General features: G+C 50.7%; 1 protein-coding gene across 1 annotated transcript in view; it reads left to right on the top strand.

The window, feature by feature from the left end:
- Positions 1-17,905, top strand: part of MAP3K14 (mitogen-activated protein kinase kinase kinase 14) — a 39,859-nt gene that overhangs the window by 9,424 nt on the left and 12,530 nt on the right. Inside the window, exons 2-6 of the mRNA XM_069481559.1 lie at positions 11,648-11,923; positions 13,119-13,188; positions 14,710-14,917; positions 15,012-15,680; positions 16,559-16,696. Coding sequence (XP_069337660.1) covers positions 11,668-11,923; positions 13,119-13,188; positions 14,710-14,917; positions 15,012-15,680; positions 16,559-16,696 — 1,341 coding nt within the window. The 5' untranslated portion in view covers positions 11,648-11,667. The remainder of the gene's footprint in view (positions 1-11,647; positions 11,924-13,118; positions 13,189-14,709; positions 14,918-15,011; positions 15,681-16,558; positions 16,697-17,905) is intronic.

Genomic DNA, 17,905 nt, shown 5'->3' with positions numbered 1-17,905 from the left:
AACATGAATGGCAAATTTGAGCTTTGTCATAGAATTGGTCCTTGGGATCGCCCCAGCTATGCCGGGCATAGGTGGACTAAGGAACACAGGCCTGCCACCAGTCCAGCTCAGAGTCTTTGCTCCTCATTGTCATTTTAAAGTTGCTTTTTCCGGAACATAGGCTGGCTGTGTACATGCTTGCTAATTAAGGCGCTTCCTCCTAGGTCAGTCCCTGGGCTTCTCACTAACAAACCGTTGGCTCGTGACAGCTTCTACATTTGGGTCCCAATTTTTAAAGCTTAAATCATTTGGAGGGGATACAGTGTCATGGTTAAGACTATGGGCTTTGCCATACAAGTCCCATGTGCAAATCCTGCTGCTGCCACTTCCCTGCAGTGTGGCCTTGGGCAAATTACTTGGCCTGCTGAGCCTCAGTTTCTTCCCCCCATGAAGGAATGATAGTGGCTTGCTCACAGAGTTGCGAGGATTCAAGAAATAATGCATGCGTTACCTAATACGTACATAGCAGGCAATAATAGCAGCCATTATTATTGATTTGTATTATTATTGACAGCCAGTATGTAATTGTGTATATACAAACTCTGTCCAGAAAGTATCCAGCCATTCTTAATATAAGGAGAACGGTTACATGGCTGGATACTTTCCAGACAGCCCTCGTATAAATAGCAGTGGATTGTTGAAAACACCCAAAGATGACCACAGGACGACTAATTTCAGTTCTAGCTGCCAAGGAATTGTAGGTCCCAGTCCATCATGCACCAGCAGGTCGTTCCTCAGTCCGTTCAGAGCTACGGCACTGCCAGTGGAGATAGAACTGGGTGGAATGTGTAGAATGCTCTTTCAAGATCATCCTCACGGTGGCTCTTTTCTTGCTGACCACTCTGCCCCTCGATTCTCGGGATTCTCCTCCTCTGCCTTTGACAGTGTCTGTTCCAGACTTTCCGTCTGATACTGGTAGCCGTGGCAGGTAGGTTTCGGCTCCGCATAGGCAAGGACTTGCAAACAACCCGCACTTCCAGTCACAGCAAAGACCACTCCTAACAGCTTCCATCTCACTGGAGGTTCCACTGATGTTTACAGAGTGCCCACGGCATGCCAGGCACTGTATTGTATAATTTAAACATTGTTTCTTGCGTTTAATGGTCCTGTAAATCCTGTTACATAGGTTTGAGGATCCCTATTTTACAGATGAGACTCCTAAGTCTCAGATTAAGTGACCTGCCCATTGTCACACACCAGAGTGTTGAGAGACTAAGATTCGAACTCAGATCTTTTGACTCCACGGCCATCCTTTATGTAGCTAGGTAGCCATCCCTCGTGATTAGCAAGGGTTATGTTGGAAAATATTGCTTTCAAGGGTCCTGCTGACTTTGTGATTCCTTTATCATTTATTTTAGCCATCCATCCATTTTCTTCTCAACTAGATTGTAAGGACCTTGCAGGCGAGGATAGTATCAATCCAGCAAATAACTACTGTAATGTTTGGGAACCACCTATCTGATGCTGCCTACTTCCCTGACATGTAGAAACAGGACAAAAAAGATGGCCCACTAACAAAAGGGTCACCCAGAAATTCCAGTCCCAGGAATTTACTACCTAGAATTACTTGTACAGGTGTACAAAGATATGAATAAGGATGAGGTTTTTTTATAGTATTACTTATAAGGGAAAAATTAGAAACAAAGTCTATCCATGGAAGAATAGGTGGAGAAATGATGGTACATCTGCGCCATAATTTTATGGAACCATTAAAACGAATGACATAGATCTACATACGCTGAAATGGAACAGTATCCATGATATATCGTTAAGTGAAAGATGCAACTTGTATAATATTGTGTATGCATAATCCCATGTTTATTTTAAAAATAGTCCCGAACTATATATTTCTAAGTGTATAGTAATGGAGCTAGAAGAATTTACATGAAACTAAGTGTTTTTTACATTGAAGGGAAAAGGGGATGGTGCAGAGATTGTTGTTGTGGGTTTGTTTTTTTGGTTTTGTTTTGTTTTTCCTCTATATACTTTTGAATTGTTTACATTTTTACAATGAACAGGTATTACTCTTGTACTTAAAAAAATTTTTTTAAAGCAGGGTCAGAGATTATATATAAGGGAGATAGGAAAGGTTAACCAGGAAAACTTGCCTCCCTTGGGTTTCCCAAATTGGGGCCAGCCCTCCAATGCCACCCCCTCACAAAAGCAGCAGGGAAGGGCTGGTGCCTTTCTCTCTGGTCCAGTTCTGCTATTTTTCACTCTTTATGGGGCCACTCATGCCCACGAGCATCCCTTACCTCCAGCACAACCACCGCATGCATTTGTCATTGGTTGATTATAACCAAAAGCAGGAAGTCATAGCCATTGAAGTTGAGGACAGCTCATCGAGCCCTCTCTGAGCACCTTTCTTCTCCCTTGAGTCACAACTGATAAAACTCACAGTCCCCAGGGGAGAACAAGAAAGAGAGTAAAATGGAAACCAAAACCAGGAGGGGCGAGCTCGCCCATCTCCAGCCTTCTGTTTTAGTGGCCCAGCTGCCAGAACTCAGCCGCAGAGGTCCTGGCAAGGTTTCCAGGGTGGGGGGAAGTAGTTCATCACGTATTTATTAAGCCCCATTCTCAAATGTGGACCAAATGCCTCCTAAATTCTCATCCCATACCAAGAGATCCTTTTTTAGTTATAGCCTGTTTTTAGTATAAAAGTAATACGCCACAGAGGCTGGGCACAATGGCTCATGCCTGTAATCCTAGCACTCTGGGAGGCTGAGGTGGGAGGATTGCTTGAGCTCAGGGGTTGGAGACCAGCCTGAGCAAGAGCGAGACCCCGTCCCTACTAAGAAGAGAAAAATTAGCCGAGCATTATGGCGCGTGCCTATAGTCCCAGGTACTCAGGAGGCTGAGGCAGGAGGATCGCTTGAGCTCAGGAGTTCAAGGTTACTGCAAGTTAAGATCATGCCACTTCACTCTAGCCTGGGTGACAGAGCAATACCCTGTCCCAAAAAAAAAAAAGCCAAAACACCTCTGAATATCTTTGATTATACATCTGTTTGCTCCATACATAGATTGCAGTTCTGTGAGTTGTAGGCACAAAAAGTGGCTGTCTTCCTGTCTTCTCTCGGTTTGATGCTTTATCATCTCCAGAGTTCCCTGCATGATTTCACTGGATGAGTAAAGGGGAGTGAGGCTGTGATTAAGGGCCAGGGTGAGGAAGAGAAAAGAGATCAGGTGCTGTGAGTGGTCAGAAAAGGAGGCCATCGTCAGTGCAGTGGAGCTGCTGGGAGGGGCTTCCTGAAGGTGGGGGCTGAGCCTCACTCTGAAGGACAAGCAGGCTGTGCAGGGTGCCCACACAGCAACGTGGCACACGTGGAGACCTGTAGAGCAGAGTAGCGAGGGGGTTGTGGAGAGATCAGACTGGCCAGAGCCAAACCCTGTGTTTGGGGAAACAGTGGCCAGATAGATTATGGACCGCAGAGTTGGGACTGGGCCCATAAGCAGTGCAGAGCCAACAGATATCTTTGAGCTTGAGATTGTCTTAAGGACCTAATGTTTCAGAATTAGCTTGGCACCAGCGTGGGGTGGGCAGAGGACAGGGAGAAGCTGGAAGTGGGTACCTATGCTAATAGGCTAGATGTGAGTTCATTGCCTTAAACATCTGAAGGGGCTTTGTGTTTCTGCAGGCCTGGGGTAGCCAGCGTCGTCAGGCGTGTGGTGGGAATTGGAGGACAGTCATAAATTGTATCCCATAATTTTATTTACCCTGCAGGTTGAACTGTGGAATTGGTGGCGAGACTGAGTTTTTGTGGGCATGTCAGGTTTCTTTTTTATAATTGATCTGTAAGATTTGAATGATTAATGTACCTTCACATTTCATATCCTCCTTAATGGAAGATGTTACGCAGAAATTGCTCTCCTGGGAAGCAGGCTCCAAGCTCGCCGGTGAGGCAGGTTTTGGGATTCCTCCAGCTGAGTGTCACTCCCAGCGCCCGCGTGCAGGCCCCAGTAATGCCCCTTCCTCCTTCCTCAACATCTGTTCCTAGGTCCCAATGATCACATGCCCAGTCTGTCTCTCTGCCCAAGGGAAAGAGTTAAGCAAGCCTTCCAGAGGCCTGTAACTTGTGGTATTGTCTGTGGCCCAGGCCAGGGCAGGGCTTCTGTACCAATGGCGGGGTTTTCATCTAAGGCCTAGCAGCCACCCTCTGCCCCTACTCTGTTGGTACCTGCATCTGGAGCTCCACCCCGGAGTCTGGGAAGAGTGCAGAATTATACCCCTGTCGCTCTTCTGAAAATTTAAATTCTGGGGCGGGTGTGAGGACCAAGTGTGTTTCTATGAGCTGAACTCCATCTCCAGCCTCATCTGCGGCTACCTGACTTAAGCTTTGCCCCCCCAGCAACTTTGAACTATTTGTGATTCCTACATAGACTCACCTCTGTGTCTTGCCCTGTGCCATCCCCTCTGCTTGGAATACCCTCTCCTTTTTCTCGGGCAATTCTTGCTCACCCCTTGCAAAGACTCAGCCTCCTTTAGGAAGCCTTTCCTGACACCTCCCAGGCCGGCATCTCTCTGTGTGTTCCCATTGCATCTGCTGCGTGTCTCTCTGTCCTTGCGCTCTTCTAACTACTTGTCTGTTTCCCCCAGTAGACTGTAAGCTCCTCAGGGACTGCAGAGTCTTCCTCCGTGTGCTCCCAGTGCGCAGCACAGCGCCCAGCACGTGCCCAAGGACTGCTGCGTGTGGGCCCCTGCAGTGCTCCGCAGTTGCACAGGACGCTTTGAAGCCAGGACCTTACTCAACATAAAACCTCAAGCTGCCTCCAGTCATTGGATTTGAGGCTCTTTACTGGGTGCCTATAAGTGATCGTATCTTTTTGTCTTAAGTATTTTGTCAGATACGAATATTGCCTGTTTTTGTTTAGTGTTGGCCTGGCATATCTTTCTATCCCTTTATTTCCAACTTCCCTGTATAATTTTGTTTTGTTTCTTTTAAAAAGATCTGTCTAGCTGGATCTTTTTAAATCCTATGTGATCGTCTGCTTTTTAACCTATTCATGTGTATTGTGCTTAATGATATATTAATATTTTGACTTATTTCTGCCACCTTAACTTGTGTTTTCATTTTATATTTATTGTCCTTTTTGCTTCTCCCCCCCCCCCCCCCCCCCGTCTTTGCTTTCTGTCACAATGACAAAGTTTTCTATTTTTTCTTCTTTACCCTTCTGGTATAGAAAGCTCTGAATTGTATTTCTATTCTTATAGTAATTACTCTTAAATTTTATTATACATACTTAACTGTAATTTTTTTCTAATAAAATTTAAACATTTTCAAATGTAAATTCCACCAAAAGGCAAGGATTTTATTACTCTTTACCCATTGAACAACACACTCTATTCTTCTTCCTTATTATTGTTGTCTAGATTTTAATGTTTTAAAATACTTTAAACTAATGTTTATATTCAATTGTTAATTAAATTGACTGACGCATTGTATCCGTTCCTATGCCTACCAACTTGCATCCCACTTCTTTTCTATGATTTACTTTTCTTCTTTCCAAAGCACATCTTTCAGTGGTTCTTTCAATGAAGGTAGCACCATCCTCCCTAGAACTCTTGTTTGTATGTGTGTGTTTTGTGTGTGGATTTGATTGTTTTAAGAAAATGAAATGACCTATTAAACTAATCAAGTTAAAAATCATAACACCCAGAAGCATGCACTGGTGTAACTCAACGAGAAGTCTGACACATTTATTGTTTATTCAACCCCTAATGATGAGAACCCTCATTTTTAGTTCTTGTGCTTCCTGCCTACACAGCTAAGAAATTATTACCAACAGATGGGAAAATCCTAAAGTAAAATAGGGGTGGTAATATCAACGTGGGTAGTAATATTACTCAGTTCCTGGATGTTCCAGTTACCTCTGCCAACAAGCTTTTATTCTGGAAAGGAACTGGTGGTCCTTGGGTCCCAGGGGAATGGGCCAGAAGTGTCCTGGCTTGGGCCCTAACCCCATGTTAGATGCTCTAGTTGTATAAATTGAGCCTCATTTGTTCCTTCAAGTAACGTACCTCTCTGAGCCTTAGTTTTTTCATCTGTGAAATGGAGATAATATTACCAACCTTGCAGGGCTGCAGGGAAAGCACCTAGCGCAGTGCCCAGCACACAGAAGAAACTTATGAATGGCAGTGCTTATCACATTCCATGGCACTGAGGAGACACTTGTTGAACGCTTGTTGAGTGCCTGCAGAAGCCTACTGTAAAAGACTTCCCTGGGGAGATAGGTCTTAAAGGATAGTTGAGATCTGGACAGACATTAATAAAGGAGGAAGGCAAGAAGGCATTCCCTGTGGGAGGAACAAGGTGAGCAGAGGAAGAGGATCAGAGGTTGCTCAGTGCTGCCCGGCTCAGGCAAGTGAAGGCTTCGGTCTGGCACAGAGGCTGGGAGCGGGGGCTTGGGGAGGGCAGGCAGGGCAGAAAGCGGAGCCACGGCTGAGCCTGTGTGGGGACCTCTGGGGCTGCCTAGCCAGATGGCTGTTTTGCCAGGCCAGCTTTCTCTGCCTGGCACTTGCTGTTGGTTCCCTTCTGCACAGCCCCGCAGTTTTGATAGGCAGAGGCTTGCCCATTGTGGCCTGATGGCCAGGCGAGCTGAAGGCTTAAAAGAGGAAGTCAGGAGAAGATTGGTTTGTAACCAATATCTTACTAAGGAAGTTGAGTCATTCTACTTCTGCTCTTTATCCCCTCTGGGCATTCAGAGGAGGACAAGTTTGTACTTCCAGATGAAATAGTCGTGAGAGAGATTTGCTCTGGCCTCTCAGTGGACATTTTCAAGACGGCGCCGTAAGACAGATTTTTATTTCCCTTTCATATACAGAGAACCAAGGCTCCAAGTGTTGAATGACTTAGATAAGGCACCAAATGCCGTGACTATATGGTACTGAAACAGAGAAGTCCCATCATCTCAGTGATGGCTTTTAGTAGCTCGGTGACGGGCAGAGGAGTGAACATTCAGTTATCATGGTCTATTGGCCAGGCACACTGGCATTTCACGTACTCTTCCTCATTCAGTCCTGAAACAACCTGAAGAAGCTAAGAGAAGAATCTCAGAGAAGCGAAGTGGCCCGCTCAAGGTTTAGATGCAGGCTCAGGAGGCAGAAGCCTCCATCTTTGCAACCTGTAACTGCGTAACTTTTTTGGCATGCTATTGAACTTCTCCAAGCTATATCTTCACATCTGAAAATGAGATTTAAAATGGTAGATGCTTAGTAAATATTGACAGTTACTGTTCTGAATTGGAGTCATCCAGCCCCCAAATAATCCTGACAAATGGGCTTAGTTCTCAGAACTAAAAGAAACCTCAAAAGATTTCCTAGGCCACTGGTTTCCAAACTCTCTTCTTGGAGACCTAGGATTCTGCAGATGTCCTCGGTGGATGAAGGGAGGCTGAGTCTGTGGTGCTCTTGCCCACCTCCTGTAGCCAGAGCAGCTGTTCTGATGTGACTTACACGCCAGTTGCCTGCTTCTGTCTCTTTCAGACGTTGGAAGTTGAGGTATGATTTCATTTGACAAAAATGGCCCCACTGCTCTTTGGAAAAAAAAAAAAAAAAACTTGCCAAGGCTAGAACCCATAACTTCCTAATCTGGCATTTTTACTGTACTAGGCTTATCAAAACAGGGAACTGAAATATGATACATTTTAGAAAGGTTATCATCTTAAAGATCAACATTTAAAATGTTACTTTTCACCTTCCAATGAATCAAAATTCATTTAGTGTAAGCCCCATTCCTGTCCCAGAATCCTAGGAACAGAAATTTTGCTGTCAGAGAAAACATTGTCATAGCCTCAGACCAGCACTTTCCAATAGAACTTTCTGCAGTGATGGAAATGTTCTTTATCTGTGTTGTCCAATATGTTAGCTAGTAGAACAGAGGAAGTGATTTTTAAATTTTATTTCATTTTAATTAAATATAAATAGCCACATGTTGCTAGTGGCTACCATTTTGAACAGTGTAGCCTTAGAGTAAAGAGCAGGGGTCAAGTGACATCCTGGCCCCTTGGCATCAGAATCGTCCAGAGAACTTATATGACGAACAGATTCTGGGCCCCATGCCCAGTGACTTTGATTCAGTAGGTCTAGGAGGAGTGTGTTTTAAGAACTCATCTGGTTATTCTAACTTGCAGTCAGTTTGGAAACTGCTACATTAGAGAGCTCTCCTTGGAGTGAAAGAGTAGAGCCAGAATCAGGCATTTAGCCCCAGTCTGATCTCCTAAGGAGACTAGAGCACCCTTGTAGGGAATGGAAGACCCCTAGAGAATGTGGGGGAAGCCATAGACCAAGTCTTCCCTGGAAAAATGCAAATTGCATATAGTTTCTGGTGCTCACAGACTTCCCTGAAGCCATCCTTGACCCCAGATAAGGAACTCCTCATACAGATACGCCCACAGATGGATCTGGTACCATCTAGGTCATTCCTACGCCCAGACTTCTCCAGGAGCCATGGACACATCACAGAAGGGAGAACAGGCAGTGCATATATGTCAGGCCTAGAAGAATACTGAGTGAATTCTCTCCTTTCCTTTCCTCTTTTGTTTGCTTGGGTTTGTGGGTGAACCAAGTGGTTTGGCTGTTGCCACTGCTCACGTCCTCAGCTGCTACAGAGAGCAGAGGGCTGAGTGCATTTGGGGCAACTCCAGTGCAAATGGAGCTGGGGAGAGTGTCCGGGCTGAGGAATGGATCAGGATTTTGACTTGCCTTCAAAGACAGAGGCATTTAGTCCTCACTCCCCACTCGCTGCAGGAGAGAGAAGGGGTGAAGCTGCAGAGCTGTGAGCTGGGGTGACAAGCCAGAGGCCAAAGCCCAGGGCTGGGAAGGCCACCCACCAGCAGTCCCAGGCTGAATACAGAACCCTGATTTCTGTAGACCAGAACCCAGGTAGAAGCAGGGAAGGAGGGAGGGGCAAGCGTGCGTGTATGTGTAGGGAGCTGCTCTTGGGCCAAAGTGTCCCAAGAATAGCCTCTTAAACTTGGAGGCTGTCCGTGAAGGTCTGAGTCATGGTCATGTGGCACAGGAAAGCCAGCCACAGGAGAAGCTTTACAGCTCCCAGGCCGTGATTTGTGCCCCTGGGAGGTGAGGATCAGCCTGTTTTCCCTTTGCCCTTCACAAGTTCAGCTGCCATCTGCTGGGTCAGCTTCTCAACAGCCTCCTTGTTACTGTCTGCCTGCCAGGCCGTGGGATGAGTCACCAGGGGCCTGTAAAGGAGGCTCTGAGCATGGCTGCCTCAGCCTTAGCCCCAACTTCTCCTCCGGGGAGAGGGAGTCTGGTGCACTCGTGGAGGGAGGATTGGGGCCCTGGCCAGCTGGCCACTAAGAGGAAAAGATGGCTCCCAGGGCTGAGGGGTGCCCCGCGCCTCTCTGGAGGAGCTCTAGCTCGGGGTGAGCTATCCAGAACACTCAGCTGGGCCATGCCAGACAGACACAGGCTGTCTGGGCCCCAGTACAGCTAGGTCTCTGAGCAGCGGGGTGCCCTGGGAGCAACCCCCGCTCTACTCGGCCTCTTTGTTCTCACTCACCAGGTGGAACTCTCTTCATCCTCGGTGCTGAGGATCATCCTGTCTGTAGAGATCATGGAAAAGCACTCTTTGTCCTTCAAGTCCCTCTATTCAGCCTCTTCAGTTGTCTCATCTGTGCCCCGCCATGCTATATGCAGGAGGAGGCACCTCGTGCAAGGCCACCTCTGGCCTCAGGAGCCTCTGACTGGGGAGGACCGTGAGTGCTGCCTCCTGCCTTTGCCTGTGACCCGGGAGCAGCCCAGAGAGCCTGGGGTCTGGGGTCCGAGTCTGCTGTGCCACCCAGGGGCTGGTGATTTGGGGCAAGTTGCCACTTAATTTGTCCTCAGGTTCTTCAAGTAAAAATGAGGAGGTTAAAGCCAGGTCAAGCCCCCTGCAAACACAGCTCTACTGCTGTTAGGAGGTTTTTTGGTTTCTTAAGATCTCAGTAACCCTGATAAAGAGGGTGAGAAAGGTAGGATTGACTCGAGGCCTTAGATGAGTTCTTTATTTGGAGTGGCATAGGTTGGGGAGGTATGTGGTGGGTTGAAAGTCTATTTTTTGTAAGAAAAATGGCCTGCCTTGGAGGCCGTTTGCCTAAGGGGACATCAGAACAACCCTTAGACTTCTTCAGGTAGCAGTGAGATTGCCCGTTCAGCCTCCTCAGCATCTGGCCTTCAGAACCAAATCCAGGCCTCCAAGCGGGAAGCTGGAGTTGCTGAGTTCAAAACCAGGAAGCCCCTGAAGACAGAGATGCGACCAGCAATCCCCCACCCCAGTCAAGCTGACTCAGCCTTTCATAGCCATCTTGGTGGAAAAAGATGAGTGAGGCAGATTCAATAGGAAGAAGGCTTTGACCTGGTATTTCTCCACTTCCCACTATCTCATTTAATCTTCAGGCCTGACGGGGCAAAAGGCCAGAAGCATTAGAGGTTTGGCTTTGTGTGGTCTGCCCTTCTGCCCCAGGAACAAAAGGAGGAGTGAGCCAGGTTTCGTGGAGTTACAGCAGGGAAGACAATCTCTGTTAGTAATGGCTTCAAGACCAACCTACCACCAGGGAGCGATTATATATTCAAAAACCTGTCATGCCTTTGGTACCTCCTCAGGCTTTGTCTAAAGCAAGTCACACCCCAGAGGGGCCGTGCCCTTTAAAAAGTCCTTGTCTTTAAAAAGGTTTCCAAATGGTAACAATCTCGAATTGGTGCTGTTCTCTTTTACGACGATTCTAATCTGCAGGCTGTTTGTACAGATTGTTGGCAGCTCTGGGCTGCTCGCCCTTGCAGCTTCCTTGGTGATGTGCAGGGCTGGGCAGGACAGGACCCAGAGGGAGGTGAGGTCTTGTGCTCTGTCCTCGTATTTCTAGAGGTATAGGTTGGTGTTAGGGCCCTCAATGTCAATTCCACCACTCATGTTGCCTGAAAGAAAAATGACACCTAGAAGTTTCCAGCCAATGAGTTTGGGCATTAGAGGAGGAAGCATGTCAGTTCCTTCTGGAGAGCCACACACAGATGCATCTTGGGAGGGGAGCCAAGTGCTGAGCGCCATTTGCATGCTGAGTTTTAGACTTCGCAAGATAGACGCGCGCGCACACACATCTGCCTCCTGCTAGGAAACAGAATAAAACCTTAATTCTTTCCACTTGGAGAAGAGCCACTGTGGATATCTTAGGTGGACGTGTCCTCTAAAAAGGCAAGGCATATGTGGGATCAGTGAGGTGATCGTTTTGGAGGATGGGATTCACCACCCTGTCCTAGGGAAGCAGTTTGCCGTAAAACAAACAACAGAGAAAGATTCAGCCATCATAAAGGCAAGAAAGAACCAACCCAAATATCTGTGCCACTGCTGTCCTAGGGGGAGTGGGCTGGTATCCTCCTTTTTGGGCACAGTAGGGGAGTTTTTACATTGGGGTGCTGGTGGGGTCGGGGGCCTATGCCACATGAAACGTGCAGATGTTGAGAGCTTGACTCTGTTCCCACTGGGGATGTTTGGAGGATAAACACGTGTGGCATAAAGAGGCAGAGGCCCTTTGCCCTGCCTTTCTCCTCCAACTCCAGCCTGGCCTGTGCCCCCTGGGCTCTGGGATCATCAGTGACCTGCTCCCTGTTGCTCTCTCTTAGGGTAAGCGTGAGCCTGGGAGATGGCAGTGATGGAAATGGCCTGCCCAGGCGCCCCGGGCTCGGCAGTCGGGCAGCAGAAGAAGCTCACCAAAGCCAAGGAGAAGACACAGCCGATGGGCAAGAAACAGAGCTCCGTCTACAAGCGTGAGGCTGTGGAGAAGAGCCCCGTGTTCTGCGGGAAGTGGGAAATCCTGAACGACGTGATCACCAAGGGCACAGCCAAGGAAGGCTCCGAGGGAGGGCCGGCCGCCATCTCCATCATCGCCCAGGCCGAGTGTAAGGGCTGGAGTTGCCGTGGGCACAGGGGCAGATGGTGGCACTGCAGGTGGGTGGCTGGGCACAGGGATCCCTGTGGAGGAGAGAGGTCAGGGTGACCACTAGATAAGATATTCACAAGACACAACTGCGAGTGTAAGCCAAGAATCAGCATGAAGTGGGAGCTGTCAAGGTGCTGGGATGGGACACAGGCGGGAGACTTGGCAAGAGGAGGCTGTACCCATCGTGACCAGAGTGCGGGGAGAGGGGTGAGAGGCCAGAATGCTTGGGGCTCTTTGCAGGACTGTCAAGCAGGCCAGCAACCTTCTGCTGTGACCTTGAGCAGCCGGAGCGTCTAGAGAGGCCCAGACAGGAAAGGCCAGGTCTCCCGGAAAGCCCCGCCGAGGCCTATAGGCCCTTCACCACCTTCCACCTAGAAGTGGCCCCACCCCAGAGAATGAACGCCCTGCTCTTAGGCCTGCTGGGCCAGTCTAGGGACAGCAGGGTGAGGCCTGGTCCAGTCCTTTCTGCTTCTGCTCACAATACTTCAAGATGTAATGGCGGCGCCCCCAGAGACAGAAACTCCCAGGAGAGCTGGGTAGGGCCAGGGGTCCTCTCCCCAGCACCTACACTCCAACCCCGGAGACTTCTCGAGGTGGCACCTGGAGAGCCTGACAGCTCTCGATGGCATTTCCCCACACACACACCTCCTTCCCCTCCTCCTACTTCCTTCTGGTTCGTTTTTGAGGAGGGATGAGAGAATAAAAATTAAAAAGGAGTGAGTGACAAAATAGTGGTTTTATATACTCACACACACATACATATAATATATGCACTTATATGTACATAGCAGCTTCTATTTATTGAGCCTTACTCTGTGCCAGGCACCGTGCTGAGTGTTTTATGTAGATTATCTTGCCTCAGCGTCACAGTGAGTGAGGTGCGGTGGGCACCCTGTGATCCCATATTGTAGTCACGGCTTTGTGACAGAGGGTGGCTGCGGCTGTGGTCTGCCCTTAGCCGTCATGCTGGGAAGGAGGGGCGAGACAGGCCTGCGAGGAGGGGATGTTGGTGGGGGAGTGAGCCAACACGCGGGGCTGGTCTGGGAAGGAGAGGCCTAAGAGGGGATCTCTGGAAAGTGTCTCTCCCCTGAGTTTTGAATTCCTGTTCCTTCTCTTCTTTCTGCTAATCCAAGTCCTCTTCTTTTATTTAAAAGGCGAGAATAGCCAAGAGTTCAGCCCTACCTTTTCAGAACGAATTTTCATCGCCGGGTCGAAGCAGTACAGGTAAGAAGCCCGGCTAGGGTGGGAGGCAGGTCTGAGGGTGGCGTCCCCTGTCCCCCGCCCCCCGCCGCTCACCTCAGCTCCTCCAGCACCTGTGTTTCAGCTCCTGGAACTCGCCCAGGCTTTCCTGGCCCAGCAGCTCTCTGAGCCAAATAAGCTTTTCAAAAGCTTTTCACGGCTTGTGGATGACTGCCTCTGGGTCACATCAGCTTGACGTTTTATTTTTATTCTCCCAGAGTCCTTGATGCAGCCCCTGGTTTCCCATAACAGGGAGGGTGCTGGGAACGGGAGCTGGAGCGTGGCCGGAACACAGGCCACAGGGGCCCTTTCGCTGTGCTCCTGGGGAGACCCCCCCCCCCCCCCCCCCGCTGTCTTTCTCCTGTGAGGCACACCTGCGTAGGGCTGAGGGGTGTGGAAACAGCAGGGAACAGACTCAGCCTGCCCAAAGCCAGGAAGCCGGTGCGAGGCTGTCTGTTCCCAGGCCCCCTGCTCCCCCAAAGATGATTTTTGGAAACTGACGATTCAGCCTGGAAACAGTTCCCTCCTCTACCACCAGGCGGACTTTTGTATCATTGGAATTTGGAACCTGCTAGTGATAAAAAGCTTTGGGGGAGGCCTGCTGCCCTGGAACCTCGAAATGCTCAGTGTGCTCGAATTCTTCATGCCGCCCTAGATGCCTTTGGTCCAGGGTAGGGGCTTCTGGTGCACGCTTCTTTCAGCTGCCTGAGAGAAGCCTGTAGGCCTCTGGCGGGCCCCAGGACTGGTGGGTGGCCTCCTTCGTGGGGCAGAGGAGGAGGCCGGGAAGAGGGGCTGCAGCCGTGGTCTGCTCACAGCTGTGTGCGGCAGCCCTTTCAGAAACTGCCTGCCGCCAGCTCCTTGAACACCTGGCAAGGATACCAGCCGGTCAGAGCCACATGGTGGATGGGCCCTGAGGCCAGCAGAGAGGGGCAGGCTCCCCTGTACCCAGCACCCGCCCAGGGAGGCCGTCCGTCCTTATGCAGCTCCTCACTTTCTGACAGCAACCAGGGACCCCCAGGAACCTGTAGGGGTAGAGGCGACCAGCCTCAACTGTCCCCTCTTCCAGAGGCAACAGAAACAAGCTCTGGTCAGTCAGGGCTGAGCATGCCTGCCCTGAGTGTGGGCCACCCCCTTGGAAAGCAGTGTGAGCGCTGTGTGGCTGCTACCACCATCCTCCCCAAGAAGGGCCGAGCGAGTGCCCTGTCACCGTAGTAGTCAGCATGGCTTATGGGCGAGTGCTTTAGGGCCAGGCACCGAGGTAGGCTTTTAAAATGAACTATATTGTTTAAGCCCCATCTCTACCCTGCGTGGCAGAAAATACCATACCCATTTCATAAATGATAAAACTGAGGTTCCTTGGGCTTTGGAACTTTTCCACATTCATGCAGGTAATGACAAAGCTGGGATTTGACCTCAGGGCTGCGTGACTCCAGGCACAGTTATCTGAACCATTCCCTCTTCCTGCCTCCACGTGCTCAACATGCTGATCTGTCCCTCTTTCGACAGCCAGTCTGAGAGTCTTGATCAAATCCCCAACAATGTGGCCCACGCAACCGAGGGCAAAATGTCCCGTGTGTGTTGGAAGGGGAAACGTCACAGCAAAGCCCGGAAGAAACGGAAGAAGAGCTCGAAGTCCCTGGCTCACACGGGAGTGGCCTTGGCCAAACCCCTCCCCAGAACCCCCGAGCAGGAGAGCTGCACCATCCCAGTACAGGTGAGACCCGCCCCCCGAGCTCGGGGGCCCTTGGGAACGGGGCCTGTACCTTGGCCCCAGCCCTACGTCCTCACACCTGCGTTTTCCCCCACAGGAGGATGAGTCTCCGCTAGGCGCCCCATATGTTAGAAACACTCCCCAGTTCACCAAGCCTCTGAAGGAACCAGGCCTTGGCCAGCTCAGTTTTAAGCAGTTTGGCGAGGGCCTCCGGCCAGCACTGCCTCGATCGGAACTTCACAAACTGATCAGCCCCTTGCAATGTCTGAACCATGTGTGGAAACTCCACCACCCCCAGGACGGAGGCCCCCTGCCCCAGCCCGCTCACCCCTTCCCCTACAGCAGACTGCCCCACCCCTTCCCATTCCACCCTCTCCAGCCCTGGAAACCTCACCCCCTAGAGTCCTTCCTCCTGGGCAAACTGGCCTGTGTAGACAGCCAGCAGCCCCTGCCTGGCCCACACCTGAGCAAACTGGCCTGCATAGACAGTCAGAAGCCCCTGCCCAGCCCACACCTGAGCAAACTGGCCTGTGTAGACAGTCAGAAGCCCCTGCCTGACCCACACCCGGAGCCCAGCTGCCCATCCCGTGGTGCCCGTGAGAAGTTTTCCGTGGAAGAGTACCTGGTGCACGCTCTGCAGGGCAGCGTGAGCTCGGGCCGCGCCCACAGCCTGGCCAGCCTGGCCAAGACCTGGTCAGCAGGGGGCTCCAGGCCGCGGGGGCCCAGCCCCGAAACCGAGGACAGCGAGGGAGTCCTGCTTACTGAGGTAACTAATCCCCCAAACACCCGTCCACATCCCTCCCCCAGCACCTCCAGTGCGGGAGCTGCAGCTGGGACTCAGGGAGGAGCGGTGTCCCTTGCAACCCAGCAGACCTTGGGGGGATGCTTTTCTGTCTTTATCAGGTCGCTCAGGCCTATGGTGACAAATGAAATAGTAGGGCAGTGCTCATCATGGATGAAAAGCAGTCGTCTCTCGCTCCACCCCAGCCTCACTCTCACAGCCTTTTTAGCTATTTCTGTTCTCGGTTTCTCTGGTCGGTCAGCTCACGACTGCGATCGTGTGTACCGTGTGAATAACACGGCCGCTGGGAAACAGGAGCGAGCCCACGGCAGCTTGACACAGGAGATGGGGATTGTGTCCATCTTCACCTCGCCCTTCCTCCCCTTTCCCTCTGGTTCTCTTCCAGATAACTTTGCAACCTTAAATGATGTTACTAAAGTTTAATTTCTGGGTGTTATTCCATCTACTGGTAACATCATCCCTTGACCCGCCCCGCCCCCCAGCCCCTGTCCACTGTTCCTCTCTTTCTTCTACCTTCTAGCTGGGGTTATAGTTTTTCATCATCAGGTTTGTTGGCAATTCCATTTCTGTCCCACGATCACAAGTGTGAGAGAAGGCTTTTCATCACATGGATGAGCTGGCCTCAGGCAGCCCCTGAACCTGTCCTTTACCTCCATTGGATTCTTGTAAGCCCATCTGTGGTCCTGCCCCGCTCAGAGCCCTGCCTTAGATCCAGTGGCATCTGGTCACGAGGGCTCGGCTCAGCTCAGCAGCCCTGGCAAGGACCGCCAGCTGGAGAGCCTTCGTCCCTCCTGCTGCTGCCCTGGCCACTAAAACTGGCCTCTCTTGCCTGCCAACCCCAGAAACTCAAGCCAGTGGATTACGAGTACCGAGAAGAGGTCCACTGGGCCACGCACCAGCCCCGCCTGGGCAGAGGCTCCTTTGGAGAGGTACACAGGATGGAGGACAAGCAGACTGGCTTCCAGTGTGCTGTCAAAAAGGTAGGCCAGGGGTCAGGGGCTGAAGAGGGAAGCGAGACAGAGTCCCTGGTGCATGTCCTCTGCTTTCTGTAAAGGACAACCACAGGGTGGCCGTGGGTCTGACTTGTTAACAGAGTGTGGCTGTCACTAGCTGCCCTGGGTTGGCTGGAAGTGGAAGGGAGCAGCCTGTCACATGTCCTGGCCTGGTCACTGCCCTTGGTGTGCTCGTGTGTGAGCGGCAGTGTGAGAGGGGGCACACAGCCATGGTGTCTGGGTGCAGCCTAGGCCACTGCTGATACAGCCACAGCCCTTAGGGGCAAGTCAAGACCTGGAAGATGGTTGGACCATAATGAAATTCATGCTGAGCTAAAACCCCTGGACCAAAAGGTAATGAGAGCAGTAGCCCCCACCTATCGGGCCTTTTGGGGAGGCTGCACACTTCGGGAGTTAGACAGATCTGCTTTGAGCTCTCCCTCCTGTTGGCCAGGTATAGTACAGTCCTGTGAGGCGGGCCTCATGAGGAAATGAAACTGAGCAAGAGATTGAGTAACTGGCCTAGTGGCAGAACCAGAATTCAGACCCAGGTTTGTCTCACCCTAGAGTTTGGCTTTGAACCACTCTTCAGAAAGAGGCAGAAGAAGAGGTTGACTTGTGGTCCTAGAGTTTTGATTACGGGCAGAAGACATGGCCCACCTCTCCCACCCCTCCATCTCAGTTAGAACTGGAGACCAGAGAGGATGCTGTGACTTGCCCAAGGCCACGTCACTGGGCCTGGAGCCAAGGCCTCCTCCCGTGATATCGCACTGTCCAGGCCAGGGTGAGAAGCGATGGCAGGAGACCCACAGGTTCACTGGCAGCACTCTGCCCCCATTGGCATCTTTTCCCTCCCCTGACTTTCACCTCCCCATTAAAGGAAGCCACCTTGTCCCCAGCCCAAAGTCTCCCCAATGCCCCTTGAGCATTTCAGATTCCCAGATTAGGGATGCTCAACTGGTAAGTGTAATGCAAACATTCCAAACTTGGAAAAAATCTGAAATCCAAAACTCTCCTAGTCCCAAGCATATCGGATAAGGAGTACTCAACCCACAGCCAGACCAGACAGGCCCAGCACACTTGGGCCCCATGCAAAATGGACATGGCCACCGCTGTCATGGGTGCCTGTGGCCTTACGGGGTGAGGCTAAACTGTGATGTGAATAAACACGGCTTCCCAGGTTTGAACTTGGGCCAG

The sequence above is a fragment of the Eulemur rufifrons genome, chromosome 9, assembly GCF_041146395.1.
Source record: "Eulemur rufifrons isolate Redbay chromosome 9, OSU_ERuf_1, whole genome shotgun sequence".
NCBI classification, from domain to species: Eukaryota; Metazoa; Chordata; class Mammalia; order Primates; family Lemuridae; genus Eulemur; species Eulemur rufifrons.
The sequence above is the reverse complement of the archived record's forward strand: the minus strand, read 5'-3'. Positions and strand labels throughout refer to the sequence as shown.